The sequence below is a fragment of the Vicia villosa genome, linkage group LG2 (genome assembly GCF_029867415.1).
Source record: "Vicia villosa cultivar HV-30 ecotype Madison, WI linkage group LG2, Vvil1.0, whole genome shotgun sequence".
NCBI classification, from domain to species: domain Eukaryota; kingdom Viridiplantae; phylum Streptophyta; class Magnoliopsida; order Fabales; family Fabaceae; genus Vicia; species Vicia villosa.
Genome location: NC_081181.1, coordinates 18648620 through 18665419, shown reverse-complemented (window position 1 = coordinate 18665419; position 16800 = coordinate 18648620). Strand labels below are relative to the sequence as shown.

Here is a 16800-nt window from a genome sequence, read left to right as displayed (position 1 = left end):
GTTTTGCAGGTGTTCCACGTGCTATGGTCCCTCACCATCTGGGCCTTCTGATCCATCCATCAACTCATCCAACGCCTCAGAACACGCACGCATATCATACTCCCTCATTTAATTTCCATACAGGATCAGTATCCTTTTATTTTCTATTTTATTTTCTATTTTATTTTAATTTCTTTGTTAAATTAATTAAAAATAGTTTAAAAAATCCAAAAAATACACAAAAAATATTTTTATACTTCTAAAATAATATACTATTTTATGAAATAAAAATATTTTATTTTTCTTCATAATTTCAATATTTTGCATAATTAATTAGTATATATTTATATATTGGCTTTTTAATTATTCTAACCAATCAAAAAATCATAAAAAAAATTGTTCTTTGTGTTAAATATTGTTTATATATTATAAACTAATTTTGTACATATTTTGAATAATTTTCTTTTTAAGTTTTAATTATTTGTATAATTATTTGCATAATTATGTTTTAATTAGCTTAAATCAATTTCAAATCAAATTCCAAAAATTCCAAAAAAATTAGTTTTGTTTTAAAATTAATTGACAAATATTTTGTACATATTTTAAACTTAATTTCTAGGTTTAAATCTATTTTCATCTTTTTTCTTCATTTTAATTTAATTAATCATGCATTAATTATAATTAAAACCAATCATAAAAATTCCAAAAACATGCCTTTTATTTTTCTTGCAATTTAAAATTCCTAGATAAATGTATAGGATGTCAAATTCATGTAAATAGGCTAGTTTACATTTCCTGCACAATCGATGTAATAGCGTAGATTTACTTTCTGCACTTTACATTTCCGCATTTTAATTTCCAGCACATATAAACTGCGTGTATGTCAAAGATAAAATTGAACCGTTAGATCACTAACTTCAAAGATAAATATCTGAATCCAATCACAATCACACTTGCACCTCTTAAGGTAATCCCTTCTCATTCCTTTCCGAATCAAAGTCAAAATTCCACTGTTTTGAGTACAAAATCGAACCTTGCTTTTATATCCGGTGAAAGGATAGATTTTTAAAGGAAATAGGATAAAGACCTTACAACTCAGGGTAGACCTCCTAGTTTGCTTGCTCAAATCAAAACAAACAAAATTCTCATACACTGTTGATTTTTCAAAACTTTCAAAAAAGACAATACTTTGTATACATCCAAACACGGGTTATTACAAAGTTAACGTTCTTTTCAAAACATCTTTCGAAAGATAAACAAGCATTTTGTATACATCCACACGGATCATTACAAAATTCAATTTACAAAAGTATTTGAAACCACATATGAGCAATTTCAGAGCAATTGAAAAGTGATCGAAAAACAAGTGAGCTAAGCAAACTTAAGAGCCCATGGATAACCATGGATACAAAGGGTGCTAACACCTTCCCTTTGTATAACCTACCCCCTTACCCAGAATTTCTTAAAGGTCTTTTTTCTGTTTCTTTTATAAACCTTTCCTTAATTGGATAAAATAAAAGGTCGGTGGCGACTCTGTGAATTTTCAAAATGCGAAAGCATTAAGCGACAAAAAAGAGTCAGTTCACGTATCTCTACAGATCAGAGGTATGGCCCGGAATTAAAAAAATCGGAGGTCCACACATGATAAACTTTTATTGATCCTAGGGACAATCTCCTTTGTAAATCTGTCGACCTTGTTTTACTCCTTAGTTGATGAACTTGTAGAAGTGAAGGGTGACCTCGAGTTCTTCTTGGACATGTCAAACCTGTTGGGAATAAATCGTTAGCGGTGGGTTTTCGTCGTATCGGAACTTCATGAGTTTCCTTTGACTGAACCTCTTTTGCTTTTTCTAAGGATAGTGTCACACCATTCGCAATCTTCGGAGTTCGTAGATTGATGAGGAAAGCCTATGACCCTTTTGCCCCTTGGTGTGGGGTTAACACATGTCGCCTTCCCTCCATCGTAGTTATGCATCTTTGTTCAGGATTTTGCCCCAGTTGGACAAACCCTTGCCCCCAGGTTATCATAGAGCGTCCTTGTAAGTTTGATATGTTCTTAGATGAACCCTTTTATGACTAAATACCCCTTGAGTGTATCTATAAGGGGACCTCTTGATTGAACTAATCCTTGCTCGAAGATATACTTTGTTGTACTTATACTCCTGTTGCGACAAGGCATGGACATGTGGTCGGCGTAGTGAAAGGCATCCTTGTTTTCTTAGTAAGACTAAGATCATTCTCAATACTTTATTCTCCTTTCTTCATAGCTTATGATCCTTTTGATTTTTTTTCTGAGTCTTAGGGAAATCGGCTAGCGCGGTAGGTAAAGATGCGGGCGAAGATGCAATATGTATGAATGCATGAAGATGCGAATGCATGCGTATGCGGGAGACTCCTCGTATCATAACTCCTTGTATGCAATGCAGACGTGTGACATATGATCCTAGGGATAGCCTTAGAGGCGACATTAGACCCTCGTGGAATCTTGCAGGACAAATGTTATGACACGCTAAGGGAAATCCCTTAGATTCGAGAGTATGCAGAAGGTAGCGGTTGGTGACCGTTCAAGACAGTCACCAAGTCTCATGGCCATCGAGAGGCCGTTCGACGTGTACCAATGAAGTTGTCCTTGGTGGGAAGGTTCTCTATGCGGAACACAACCTATATAAGGACGATATCGGATGAAATGAAATCCCTACAAGCCAGGGACGAAAGATGTATAAATGGGAATCCAAACCCTATAAATTAGAGGGTGCTCGGGAGCAAGCACGGGTTGACCGTTCAAGACAGTTACCAACTCTCATGGCCATCGAGAGGCCAATCGACGTGCGTTAATGAGGGTGTCCTTCAGGGGAAGGACGCGTCGTTGTAAAAACACATGGACGTAAAAGAACATCCCTACAGGCTAAGGAGTACGTAGGAGTAAGCACTGGGTGACCGTTCAAGATAGTCACCGAATTGCATGGCCATCGAGAGGCCAATTGACGTATGTTAACAAAGATGTCCTTCGTATGAAGGATGCGTTTTTAGAAATATAATCCCTACAGGCTAGGGAACGCGTAGATGTAAGCACATGATGACTGTTCAAAGTAGTCACTGGATCGCATGGCCATCGAGAGGCCAATCGACGTGCGTAAACGAAGATGTCCTTCGTGGGAAGGACGCGATTTTAAAGTATAATCCCTACAGGTTAGGGAATGCGTAGATGTGGGCACGAGGTGACCGTTCAGGACAGTCACTAGATCACATGGCCATCGAGAGGCCAATCGATGTGCATTAATAAACATGTCCTTCGCGAGAAGGACGCGTAGTTATAGAAGTACAAGGATATAAAAGGAAAGTCCCTACAGGCTAGGGAGTGCGTAGATATAGGCGCGGGGTGACTGTTCATGACAGTCACTAAGTCTCATGGCCATCGAGAGGCCAATCAACGTGCATAAATGAAAGTGTCCTTCGTAGGAAGGACATGGTTTTGGAAATAGGGTCCCTGCAGGCCAGGGAACGCGTAGGAATACCTGCAAAATTAAAGCGCAAGACATTCGCAGTATATAAATTGCACAAATAAGCACATAAGCACATAAGCCCTGGGTTCATAGGTTCGACGTAACGGCTTAGGGTGCCTACCCTTCCCATTGGTATGTTCTAGAAGGCCTCATGGGGTCGTTCGTAGCCGCCGAGACTTTTTGTCTCTTTGGATTTTACAACAACTCATTTATCCATGAGGTTCGAGTTTTAGGGGTAGGTTCCCAAAGAGATCAGCCAAATACCAAGTCCAGCCCTCAACAAGGTCAAGCCTCGTATCAGACCTTTCCGGATATTCAACCCACTCTGAGTGGAATTATAATAAGACTCGTAGGCGATGTAGTTCCCCTCTGGTCTTAAATATAATTCCCACGCTTAGGCTTAACAGCAATTATATATAAAACCCAAAAATGCAATAAAAATAACAAATATTCAAATAATCAAATATTTAATTAAAATTGCTATAAACAAATTAAATTGTAAATAAATAAATAAAATTAAACAATTTAAATATTTATATATAAACCATAAACCCTGGAAATTGCAAATAAATATATAAATAAATATTTAAATATTTAAATATAAAAGGAAAGAAATAAAACCTAAACCCTAATTCACAACCCTAATTTTGGCAAATTATCCAAACCCTAAAAAAAATTCGTCAAAAACTTAAAAAAGTTTGCCAAAAAACCTAAACCCTGCAAAACCTAGGAGCATAATAATTTACAGTTTTGTTATCACTATGGTCCCCAGCAGAGTCGCCAGCTGTGGCAACCTACCCTAAAAATTAAGATATTTAGAGTCGCCACCTATTCTGAAGGGCGAATAGGAAACCCTACGCAGTTAAGAGATCGGGGTAAGTTATTATAATCAGGTCGAGAGAAGGTATTAGGCACCCTCAACCCTTTCCTAAGGTTTTATGTTCAAAGTAAAGGTTTATGGCTAAAATTGTTAAGGCAATAGCTAAGACAGTGAATAGGGGAAAAAATGAGATTTTGAGGAAGGGGGACTCGCCTTGGTTATCCAAGTGCCTACGTATCTCCTTAGGGAGAATCAGAGTCAACGTAGTTCGGGCACAGGGTTGTACGCCTTAGAATTGATTGGATATGGTTTGAAGGCTTTTTGAATGGCCTATCGTAGTTTTTGAAATGCGAAGTTCGAAGGTATTTTGAATTACCTTATCGTAGTTTGAACAATCGCAATATTGAAGAGATGAAAATCTGTAGTATCGTGGTTTAGTGTGTCTTGAATGTTTTAGATTTGGGCGTACAACCCTGATTTGATTTGTCACCGTTAGATGCGATGACCAATAGATTTGGTCAGTATAGCTAACGGATTAGTGGGGCATTGCTGGTTACTCAGATCGATAGATTGATCGCCGCGGGCAGCAAATTAAATATGTTTTAAATTTTATGTATTTTTTATCTCTCGTCTAATGCGACTAATAGATTTAGTCGGGTCGAGGAGAGAATTGATTGGGTTAATGTTTTGCCAAATGGGCAATGGGATTGGGCACGCCTTTTGTGATTTTTAAAGTAATTAAATAAATTAACTCGATGTAATCGAAATAATCGGGAAAATTCTAAATCCTCATTTAATCCTAATTTAATTACATTATTTTAATTTAACAAATTAAATTGCATGCAATGAAAATATATAGGTTTAATAATATCATTATATAAATAACATAGAAACAAGTAAATAAATAAAACATTTTAAGAAAACCTGGGCGTGTTATCCTATGTGGTGGCTCTATGAGTGTCCATGGTGTGCTTTCAGCCTCCTGGGCGTTGGATCTTGCGTTACTGACAATCTGACGGTTCAGATCCAAAGCTCATGACGAAGCTCCTTGAGTGTAGTTGCACAGGATCTACAGGACGCAAATCATAATAAAAAACAACAACTTGCGTAGCCTGGGAATCGACCCCAGGACCTTCAGCTTGCAACCAACCTTTTGCCATCCAGGCTATACAGTTTCTCTGTTTGAAATATGCTACGTATTTAATATAATAAAACGCGAATAAAAAAATTGAAATAAAAAAAAAACCGCGCCCAACATCTGCTACATCATCTTCTTCGTATTTTCCTTCTGAAACATTGCAGTGTGGTGCCATAACCTGCGAATCTGTATCTAACAAACATGACGAGTAAATAAATTCCAGATACATAGACCGATTGAAAATTACTCCCTGAATCCACTGGTGTCGTCCGTTTCGGCCAATTTCGCTTAAAATTCAAAGCCCCAAAACGAAGCTCCAGTGACCTAACAATGGTGGACTTTCCTCCTTGCAACGAATATCAAATTAAAATACGCAGAAACGTTCTAAACGGTCATCTTAATCAAACCAAGCAATCAAAACACATTAACAATGCACCAATATATGCAAACGGGATTGAGTTCGTTGGAGACCAAAACCGGACCTTACTATCACGATTATGTACACTTCGAACCTGGAAATTGCCTTGAATCCCTTCACCACCACCCACAGATTGTATTGTGATAATCAAAAGCCCTTGAATCCTGCTCCTACGTCGAATTCGATTTTCAATTTTTTTCAAATTTTTAGAACTCGGTTATCACCCTTGGAGGCAGAAAAAAACCTCCCCTTTAAGCCTGGAAATCCTAGTATATATATCTCACACCAGTTAGGTTAACAATTTTGATAAAAATCTTGTTTTTAAATGCAAAATATTTGATTCAGGATTATCATTCAATCTTCCTTTTTCATCCTCCTTCTATTTCTCAAACTTTTTTCCACGTTTCTTTTGACATTTTTGGGCTTTTGGATGTTCAACAACAAAACCCCTTTTTTTATTTTTATTTGTTTCATAATTTTTTGTATTGTACTTAATATTTCAAAAGATAAATAATAATTAAAACTAATAAAAAAATAATCCTATTAAAATTAATAATAATTAGTACTAATAATATTTAATAATAAAGATAATCCTAATAATAACTAATATTAATTAACAATAACAATAATTAACAATAATAAAAAATAATCAAACCAAATATTAAAAATAATAATCAGCCAATACTAATTAATAATGATAATAGTTAAAAATGATTAAACCAAATATTGAAATTAATAGTCCAACAAAAAATCATAAGCTATATGATCAATTGTGAAACGGACTAAAAATCTCGAAGATGCCACAGATGGGTCAGATGACTGGGCTCTAGCACCTTCTAACCTTAAACCTCATCTTAACTCAGGGTATTTTATAAGAGGGTGGGTTTGACAATAGGAATGTCAAACCCCATGACTCCTAATTTCGGCCCCTGATGAAAAAGACGCAGATTTGATCGGGCAAATTTTGGGGTATGACACTATGAACCAATCATACCAATTGTGATAGGCTTGTAAACCAATTCTTATAGCATCTTCTCGATCATCTTGCCAAACCACATTATTCCTACTCCTCCAAAGGGATTCAAGTAACATAGCAAATCTCCCGGCATCCCTACGATCCTCTCGACTACACACGTCAAAAATAAGCGACTTAGCATCATGAAAAGAGTGAATACGAGAGTCTATTAGTGATAACAAACCTGCTGCCCACCAACTTTGAGAAGTTGAAATGCAACAAAAAAAGTCGTGCCACTCATCTTCATCTTCAATATCACACCACGGGCATAGAGACGAACATTGTACATGATGTTGTTGCAAATTAGTACGAGTCAGAAGGCAGCCCCTACATATACGCCATAACAAATGCTTAGCTCTAGAAGGCGCTAAGATGTTCCAGACATTCTACCAATTACCCTCTCTACCATAACTATGGTTACTACTTTGCTCCCCTCTCCAAAGTCTATAACCCGATTTCACACTATACTCGCCATTCCTTTCCTCTTGCCACACCAACCTATCCTCCACAACCTCCTCCACTAGGGGAACTCTAAGAATAGCTTCAGCCACCACATGATCGAAAAGCAAGTTCACCTTACCCACATCCCATTGTTTTACATTAGGAAGAAGAAGATCTTTAACATACAGATCATACACACCTTGTAATTGTGGGCCACGCATCCACCAACTTCCTTTCTCACGAAGCCACGGATCATTCATGACCATAATGCCACTACCTTCTCCTATGCTCTACCTACTTCCGAGCTTAAGAACATCCTTAGCTTTCCACAAACTCCTCCAAACAAAACTCGGATTATTGCCAACTTTTGAATCAAGAAAAGATGACCGTGGAAAATACCTAGCTTTGAAAATTCTCGCAACAAGAGAAGTGGGTTTTGCCAAAATATTCCGACCTTGTTTTATAGCCATATTAAAGGCTTTAAAGTCTCTAAATCCCAATCCTCCCTCACACTTCATCATAGTCATCCTCTCCCAAGCTAACCACCGAATACCCTTATTGTTACGACCACCCCCCCACCAAAATGAGTTAAGCATTTTTTCAATATCCTTCACCACCCCATCCGGGATCAAATAGATACTCATAATGTAGGCCGAAATCTACTGCAAAACTGATTTAATCATAACCTCCTTCCATGCATTAGATAAAGATCGACCACTCCAAGAATTAATACGTTTCCATATCCGATCCTTAATAAACGAGAACACCGCCTTCTTACTTCTGTCGACCATGGAAGGTAGCCCCAAATAAGTCCCTGTACCCAGAACATGTCGCACCCCCATCAATTTGGCTAAATCCTCTTGAGCTGGACCACTCAAGTTACGACTAAAAAACACTTCAGATTTGGTAAGATTGATCACTTGGCCTGCCGCCTCAGCATAAGTATTAAGAATCTTCATAAGGTTTGACACCTCCACAAGATTTGCCCTGCAAAAAAGAAAACAATCGTTAGCAAAAAGCAAGTGGGACACACTTGGTGCCCCCCTGCAAACACGAGCTCCGTGAAGATCACCACAGGAAACAACACCTCTAATAAGAGCAGATAGCCCTTCTGATACAAGGATGAACATATATGGTGACAAAGGATCGGCGGAAAGAAACCTCTCTCTAGCCACAAAACTGCTGCCTGGAAAATATCTTCACCACATAAATTCCAAAAGTGTTGATAAAATGCGGGATTAAACCCGTCTGGGCCTGGTGATTTATCCGGGTGCATTTGAAGAAGCGCTGCATAAAGTTCGGCTTTGGTAATTGGTGAAATCAGTTTGCAATTATCCTCCTGCAAAATAACCGGCTGAATACAATTCAAAACAGGTTCATACTCTCCCTGCTTAACTTCAAAGAGTTCTTCGAAATAAGATTTAGCGATACGACATATCTCCGCTTGAACTTTAGTTTCACTTCCTGTCTCATCCAAGATAGAGTCAATTCTTTTAATGTTCTTCCTTACTGTGGCGGACCTATGAAAAAACTTAGAGTTCGAATCACCGTACCGAAGCCAATGCATTTTAGCTCTTTGTTTCCAGAAAATTTCCTCGCGGATTAGAATTTTATTATATTCTCGCTGCGCCTCAAAGAATCTCCTTGCCGCTCCCTCATCATTCACCGCTCTCGCAGCTTCCATGGCTGCAAAATGCAGTGACAAATTATGTCTCTGCTGAGTAAAAACAGTCTTGTTCCAACTTGATAATTCTTTAGCACAATTACTGATACGGTGCAGCACATCACCATTAACCTCCATCTCCCATCCGTTCCTAACCACTTCATCCAAATCTTCATTAGTTAGCCAAGCATTCTCAAATCTAAAAGAATAACGTTTGGGACGATCTCGATGAAACGGTTCACAATGCAGCAGGATAGGACAATGGTCCGAGTGAGAGGCTAATAAGTTGAAAAGTTTAACCTCTGGGAACTTGAACAACCAGTCCTGCGATACTAAAGCACGGTCCATCCGCTCCTCAATAACATGATCAGTGCCCCTGCTTTTGACCCAAGTGAAAGGATGACCTTCCAATGGGATATCAACTAAATTGCAGTCGGTAACAGCCTCCCGAAAACTCACGCACAACCAGTTGGGGTGTTGATGATTACCGATTTTATATTGTTGCAAGAGTAAATCATTAAAGTCACCTATAATACACCAAGGCACATTAGACAAGTCACGAAGCTCACATAACATGTCCCACGCTTCTCGTCTTCGGTTTCGTTCCGGACAGCCATAGTAACACGTTAACCGCCATTCCCCTTTCTCTTCATCTTCTACCATTAAGTTAACAAAATTCCTAGAAAAATTAACAATACTGCATTTAACAGTATCTTTCCACAACAACGCCAGACCTCCGCTCCTTCCTACGACATCAACGGACAAGCAAGAGTCTAACTTCAGCATAACACGGATAGTTTTTAGCTTCTGCTTTTTCGATAAAGTCTCCGAAAGGAACAAAACATCCAGATGATGTTTACGAGCCAACTATTTCAGGTTCGGAATTGCACGCGGGTTGCTCAAGCCCCGGGAATTCCAGCTTAGGGTCTTCATTTATCCCGGCAGTCCTGACTGCCAGGACGTGCCGATAAAAAAGACTGAACATTCACCACACTCTCTGCACTACTGCTAGTATCTTGTTCCCTCCGCCGCTTTCGTTCCAATTGCCCGTCACTGGATTCATTATCAGTACTTTCAGACTGGGAGATTTGGGACATACGGTTCTCGGGCATAGACTCAAGGGTAGGATTAAGGGTTAAGTGTTGGGTAGTAATAATATTTTTAATGACATGTTTGGAACTGGTTGAATTTTTAGGTTTGAATTTTTGTTGTCTGGTAGTTAAATTACTGGTTTTTTGTGTTTGGAAAACATTTGCGCTACTGGCTTTAGTAACACGGCTAGAGAGAGATAAATTATTTTGGGTAATATTTGTTGTTTCTTGGTTTTGCATGGTAGGCAAATGTGGGCTTGGGATTGGTTGAAATGGGAAAAGTGGGCCGTTATTGTTTTGTTGCTGAAGTGGGGTAGCATTTAAAATCCACGTAGGCGGGCCAGAAAACGAGATCGGTGGGGCAGCTCCAATTAATGCTAATGATTGTGATGTCTGACGGTTCCCTAAGATTCCTTCCTCAATCATGACTTGATGATTCTGTGGTGGCCTGCTTTTAACACTCATAATGGGCAATGATGAGTTGACTTGATGGTGCACTAATGATACAGCTTTTCCTCGGGATCCACCATCTGTGTCTTCCACTACTACCAACTGTTGTGGGCCCTCTACATTCTGAAATGGATCAACAGTCGTACCTGCCTAGACGTGAGGTTCACGGGCTGCATGTTGGCTTCCAATTGGTGACTTCATCGTCCCAACAGTGCTCCCTCCTTCTTCTTTCAGCCACTTAGAACTAGATGCATTACTATATTTTTTATTCTCCACCCTAAGCTCGTTAGACCATCCCCTAACTCCATTATCTTCCTCCATTGCGAATCGAATTTCACACCTTTGTTCTGAGTGTCCCAAAATTCAAGATACAAAATAGAAAAGACCCAGATTTTCATACTTAAAGATGACTGTGCACCACTCTCCGCCTTTATTTTTGACGCGGGTATTCTTCTTTAAAGGCTGTCGAACATCTACCTTCACTCTCAACCGCATATACTGCCTCCAAAAACTAGAATTGTTATTCTTATCATATTCCACAAATGTGCCTATGTAATTAGCAATTGTTCTGCCCACCTTCTCCAACATTAGACCTGCAGGGAGATTGTGAACCTGAACCTAAAATTCCACATGAAACAGTGGGATATTTTCAATTTGGACTCCGATTTGTAACTTCTCGATGATAAGCAAATGACTCCCGAAAGTCAACGGCCCTCCTTTCAGCGTTGCCTCCATATCTAATTTATGGGAAAATTGAAATAGGAATAATCCCTCCATCGCCTTCTTGATAATGGCTCCCTTGACCGGCCTCCACAAATCTGCCACTTGCTTCTTCATGGACATAATGTGGATCGGTTTGTCACACAGAAATCTTCTTACAAGACACAACCGGAGATCCCCTACATCCTCACCATCTTCCTTTAAATCAAAACAAAACCCTCCTTCATCCTCCTCCTAATGAAGAGATAGATCATTGATTTATGCGCTGTTATACTGTAAAAACAATCGATAGATCGAACCTATTAACCAGGAAAAGATAAAGAAAGGGAACAAAGCTTCTCAGTGGGAGAAGTATGAAACAAATCCTAGCAGAACTAGGAGATATCAAATAAAATCAACTCATCTATTGATAATATGCATCATGTTAGATAGTTTACTTTAATCTAACAATACATTCAAATAAAAATAATAATTTATCGAGACTTCTATAGTTTAATCGTAGTATTTTATCCTAGAGACTAAACGGTGATGTGGCAAATGTGTTTCTGGCAAAACCATAATTGTCTTAAGAAATTAAAAAAAAACAAATAATTACGTGAGCAAAACGTCACTCAAAACAAAGACTATTTAAAGAACTTGTTGAAAGATAAAACCATTTATGGGCTTTCTCTTCTTTTTACATGTGCTTCCAATAGAAGCTCTTGTATGTGACCATTCATTAGAAAGCACAAAAGCATGTGTGCAAGCATCTTCAATATACATATATATTATAATCATTAATTTTGTTGGTGTGCATAAATTTTTTAAACTTTGAAACAAAAACAGAAAAAAAAACAGTGTGGGCCTCCCTCTGACTTCCACTCATATATTCCAAATAAATAAACAAATGAAAAGTGAGTTTTCCAATCAAATAATTCTAATTCTATATTTCAATGATTCCTTCAAATTAGATTTCTTTAACTTCAACTAAAGCTACTTTCATTTTCACCTATATTCACAATATATAATAACAAGAATAAATTAGAGCAAAATTAAAGTTACTTTATCTTTTTGTTAACAAAACTATTTTCAATCTAGTTTAGAATTAGAACCTCCCTATATTCACCAACTTTCTCATTCTTATAATCCCACTTTTTGTAAGCATATAATCTTTCAATTATTACAACAATTTTAATAATATCCTCGTCCTCGAAATTGCTCAAAATCTCGACTTCAATCGGCTCCTCTATGACCTATCTTTATATGAGGAATCTGGATTTTCTAAGTAAATTTCTGCAATAACGGTTATATTAGACGACAGTTTTTTAGTAAAAAGTTCATACGGTTAAAATATATCAATCGTTAATTAATTCAGTGGTGATTGACGCTGAACTTGGTAGGGAGGATCACGGTTCGATCCCCCACAACTACGATCGAGAGGGGGCTGGAACCACATGATGCCAGAACCGACCCCGAATCGAACTAAACCAAAAAAAAAAACGGATCGAATAAATGCGGAAACCCTAAAATGAAGAGTCTTTGAAAGTGTTGATTTCTTTTTCCTTTCTTCTTCTTTAAAGACAATTTTCTAGTCTCTTTTTGCAGAGATAACAAACTTTACATAAGTAAGTGGCCTTGTATGTTGTTTCTTTTCATTCATCATATCATTACCAACTTGACAATGTTTTGTGATAAGACTTGTCCTAGTAGCCAAGTATTGGTTCCGTGCCACTTTTTTTTTCTTTTCTTCAAAAACATTTATTAATTATCTGAAAGTTCCTCCAAATGTTGGTGTCCAATATTCAACTGTGGGTTCATGAGTCATTGGAAATGTACTAGAAACCGGTACTAAGCACAACCCTCTGCTTCTAAGATCTTGCTTTGGACCCTCTACTTCCTTAGATTTACCACAACCCTGCAATAAATTTTTTATCTTTATAAATAATGCAACTTTAAAATTTAAAAGTGAAAGATAAATAACAAATATGTAATAAAAATATACGATCAGATCAGTTATTTCTGTATGACATATTTTTCGATCGTTGGATCAAGATTGAAGGATAAAAGATTAAGATTAATATTTTTATTTTAAGACAAATTAAAAATTATATTTATATTTAAACTGTTTGATCTTGATCTAACGATCGAGAATATACTGTGAATATCTGAATATAGGAAAATATTTGATTACAGTAAATCTGATTTTTAAAAATATATACTACCTGTTGATGTTGGATTGGAGCACCACTTTTCATATATGGTGTGCTTAAAATCTATAAAAAAACAAAGAGGAAATTAGTATGATAATTTTTTTATAATGTTTTTGAAAAGAAATAAAATAATGGAAAATGGGACTTACAGTCACTTGTTCATGAAGAAACTTGATATATTCAATTGCTTCAGAGAGCACTGAGGCTGTATCAGTCTGACTCAACATAGCAAAAAGAAATTTAAAATAAAATCAACAACCATCATTTAAAGAAATCATTATATTCAAAAAAATATATAAAAACTATAAATCATAGTTTTAAATTGCTCTCCAAAGTTCATGTCTACATAATGATTTAGCAAATGCAATTTTAGTTACAATATTTAAATTCTCAATTTTATTCACAACTGCAATTTATTTTCGTATTATTAATCGTAGTTTTAAATTGTGGTTGCAATATTATTAATGTGGTACGCTCAACAATTGTATCAGAATGTACTAGTGATTTCAAATTTTGCGTCGACTTCTTTAAGAATTGCATATCAAACTATACATGTAGTGTGATTTAAAATCTTGCGTCGACCTCATTAAGAATCACATTAGACAACTTCGTCAATGTTTTATTATAAATTTTCATCAAAAACTCAAAGTTTTATAATTTTAAAATTCAATTTACTTCTGATTTAACAAAAAATCTTGAAATTAAGCGTGTTTCAATAAGGTATTTCAAATACTTCCCAATCATATTTCGCGTTGCAGTAATTGCAATGAGCATCACAACAACTGCAATGTCCGCGATCACAACATCCGCAATTATATCCGCGATGCAACCACAATTTAAAACCATAATATTAATTATAAATCCAAAGAAAGAAAAATGATGAGTCTATTTTATTGTAATAGAATGAAGCTCACCTTTCCAAAAGGTGAAACCAATTGTTGAAGTGCAGTGATTCTGTCCCCCATTTTCTCTTTTCTCACCTAAGAACAAGAAATACAGTACATGTACATGTTGATATCTATATTAATTTTGGACTCAAACAAAACAAAAATATAATATAAAAGTACATGAAAAAAAGGTAAATATATATAAAATTAAAGATATAAAGTTCAAAAGCTAGCTAGTTTCCCCTTGTTGTTAAAAGGTTAGTTACATTTATTGTACCTTAAAAGCTGGCAAAGGTGATGGGGTTTCATTTCTGGACCTTTTTGGTGCAGGCTCACTCCCACTTTTCTTCACCACACCACTTGGGTCCCTACCTTCAGATATATTCTGCAAAACCATAAGTACATACATCAAATTCAAATTTAACCCTTATATTATTTATGGAGCTATTCTTCATGCTTCTAAATTTCTTGTGTCCGCAAATTCTATCTCAACTGCCAGAAGTTGGACGTCATAACTAGGATTCAAACCCTAGTATTTACGGTTGTGTGTGAGTTTTTAGTGATTATTATCAATTTGTCTTCAGACAAAAAATATTACGGTTATAGTTACACTACTAATTTTGATATTAGGGCAAAATACAGACAAATACGCAGTTATACTAATAACTTTGATATTAGGGCAAAATACAGACAAATACGACATTAATTAGATTTTAAATAAAGGAATTTACATTTCAACAATATTTATGCTAAAGAGTTGTTTGATTATCAATCTATGATACCTTTGTTTGTGCACCAAAATTTGGATTGGTAAATGGAGGCAAGAAGCTAGATGAAGAATCTTTAATACTCGACTCCGAAGCATTCCAGAAAGGAGCGTTATTGGTGAAATGCAATTGTTGTTGTTGTTTTTGTTGAGGTATTTTAGACCAAGAGGGAACTAAATCATTTGAACTCAAACCGAAGCTCGTTGACGAGTAAGGAAAATTCATGGAATTATTACCATGTTGAGGTTGAATTTGATTAGTTTCAGTTCCTAAAAGTCCTTGTAACATGGAAGGGTTACCATACAAAGCTGAAGAATCCAATTGGCTTATCATGTTACTATCTCCTGAACTATATTGAGGACTAAACTGTGTTTGATCCAAAGAAAAACCTCTATTCACTTGCTTGAATTCATTGTTATTATTACAAGATTCTTGTCTCCAATGACTCAATCCAGTTTCTTGATCAAAATTTGTGCTTGATGAATTCAAATTCTCTTGAAGCATAGACCTAAAACTTCCTTCTGAAGCCTTGTCACTTCTTCTATATCATCAGCATCAAAATTAACACAAAAAAATTTGTTACTTTATACACTTTTTTTCCTCATAAAATTATTCTCTTTTGTAAAAATAGAATGAAGAAAAAGATAAAGAAAAAGAAAGATCCTACTTTATTAAAAAAAATACTATAACTTTTTGTGTGTATCATCATATATAAATATTCTCAGATAGATTTATACTCGTAATAAACCGAACCAACTCCAAAAAAATATAGGTTTAATTAGTTAATTATTAGCACGTAAAATAAGTTAAATTCTATACATGAAATAATGAGTTGAAAATTTAACTGGTTAAATAAATGAACTGAACTTGAACTAGAACTAGAGACGTTGTCGAGAAGAGACTTACAGTAAAGATGCTTGATTCCAATCAATGGTTTGAGATGAAAGTCCTAAATTCATCATATGCAAATTGTTATTGTTGTTGTTGTCATTATTTGAAGTAGAAGAATCTGAAGGTTGAAGCTTTTCATGAAAAACAACCGATGAACTACCGGAAGCAGACATAGTATCATGATGTTGTTGTTGCTGCTGATGCTGCCAACCACCAAAGGAAGAAGATTGTTGTTGCTGCTGTTGTTGTTGTTCAACACTTTCAAATCTCATGTTTCTAGCTGGTGTCTCCCACCAATTTCCACTAGGTTGAAACTGTTCTTCAGCCATACCACTGATAAAGATTATACAGAAATAGCAGACAAACAGGCAACAGCGGCCGCAGCTATAAAATAATTTGTGTGTTGTGTTGTGTGAAGAAGAGAAAGAGAGTGTATTAGAAGAAATGAATGAATGGAAAAAAGGTTCAAAATTTGTTGGTATTTATATAAGGAGGAGAAGAGAAAAAATGATGATATGTTAAGAGAAAATTGGAAATAGCAACAAGACTAAGAAGAAAGAATATGGTTGACGCCTTTGACAATTCAGGACATGTATTGATTAGACAGTGGAATTATATGTCATTTTGAAATCGAATTCGGTTCATTCCTTAGCTTATTATTATATATTTATTAATTTATACAATTCCACTTTTTGTTTTTTTCTCAACAATTCTTACTTTTTCTTCATGTTTCATAAATTATTTAAAAAAAAACATTTACTAGTTTAAGTAAAAGATAATATAATGTTTTTTAAGTAAAAATCATGTAACAACTGCAGAGATTAAACT

General features: G+C 36.0%; 2 protein-coding genes across 3 annotated transcripts; both read right to left on the bottom strand.

Annotated features, from left to right (window-relative positions):
- Positions 1-7604: 7604 nt before the first annotated feature.
- On the bottom strand, positions 7605-7958 carry LOC131648661 (uncharacterized mitochondrial protein AtMg00310-like). The gene has a single exon (XM_058918397.1). The coding sequence runs from the start codon at positions 7956-7958 to the stop codon at positions 7605-7607; it is 354 nt and encodes a 117-aa protein (XP_058774380.1).
- A 4336-nt stretch (positions 7959-12294) lies between these two features.
- On the bottom strand, positions 12295-16541 carry LOC131645976 (transcription factor bHLH123-like). Of its 2 annotated transcripts, none has more exons than XM_058916163.1 (7): positions 15988-16541; positions 15097-15619; positions 14592-14699; positions 14342-14407; positions 13577-13642; positions 13440-13490; positions 12295-13132 (listed from the first exon to the last, which is right to left on the bottom strand). In XM_058916163.1, the coding sequence occupies exons 1-7, from the start codon at positions 16299-16301 to the stop codon at positions 12983-12985; spliced, it is 1278 nt and encodes a 425-aa protein (XP_058772146.1). In that variant the 5' UTR covers positions 16302-16541; the 3' UTR covers positions 12295-12982. The 2 variants fall into 2 exon arrangements, with proteins under 2 accessions (XP_058772146.1, XP_058772145.1); XM_058916162.1 differs by having other exon boundaries at positions 12296-13132; positions 15097-15622.
- Positions 16542-16800: the final 259 nt, after the last annotated feature.

Bases quoted from the DNA above. Each gene is read 5' to 3' on its own strand.
- LOC131648661 (XM_058918397.1), bottom strand. From the start codon at position 7,958: ATGAGTATCTATTTGATCCCGGATGGGGTGGTGAAGGATATTGAAAAA.
- LOC131645976 (XM_058916162.1), bottom strand. From the start codon at position 16,301: ATGGCTGAAGAACAGTTTCAACCTAGTGGAAATTGGTGGGAGACACCA. The intron at 14,700-15,096 runs GTATCATAGATT...ATGGTTTTGCAG, and splicing joins ATTTTGGTGCACAAACAAAG to AATATATCTGAAGGTAGGGA. The intron at 13,643-14,341 runs GTGAGCTTCATT...ATGTTGAGTCAG, and splicing joins TGGTTTCACCTTTTGGAAAG to ACTGATACAGCCTCAGTGCT.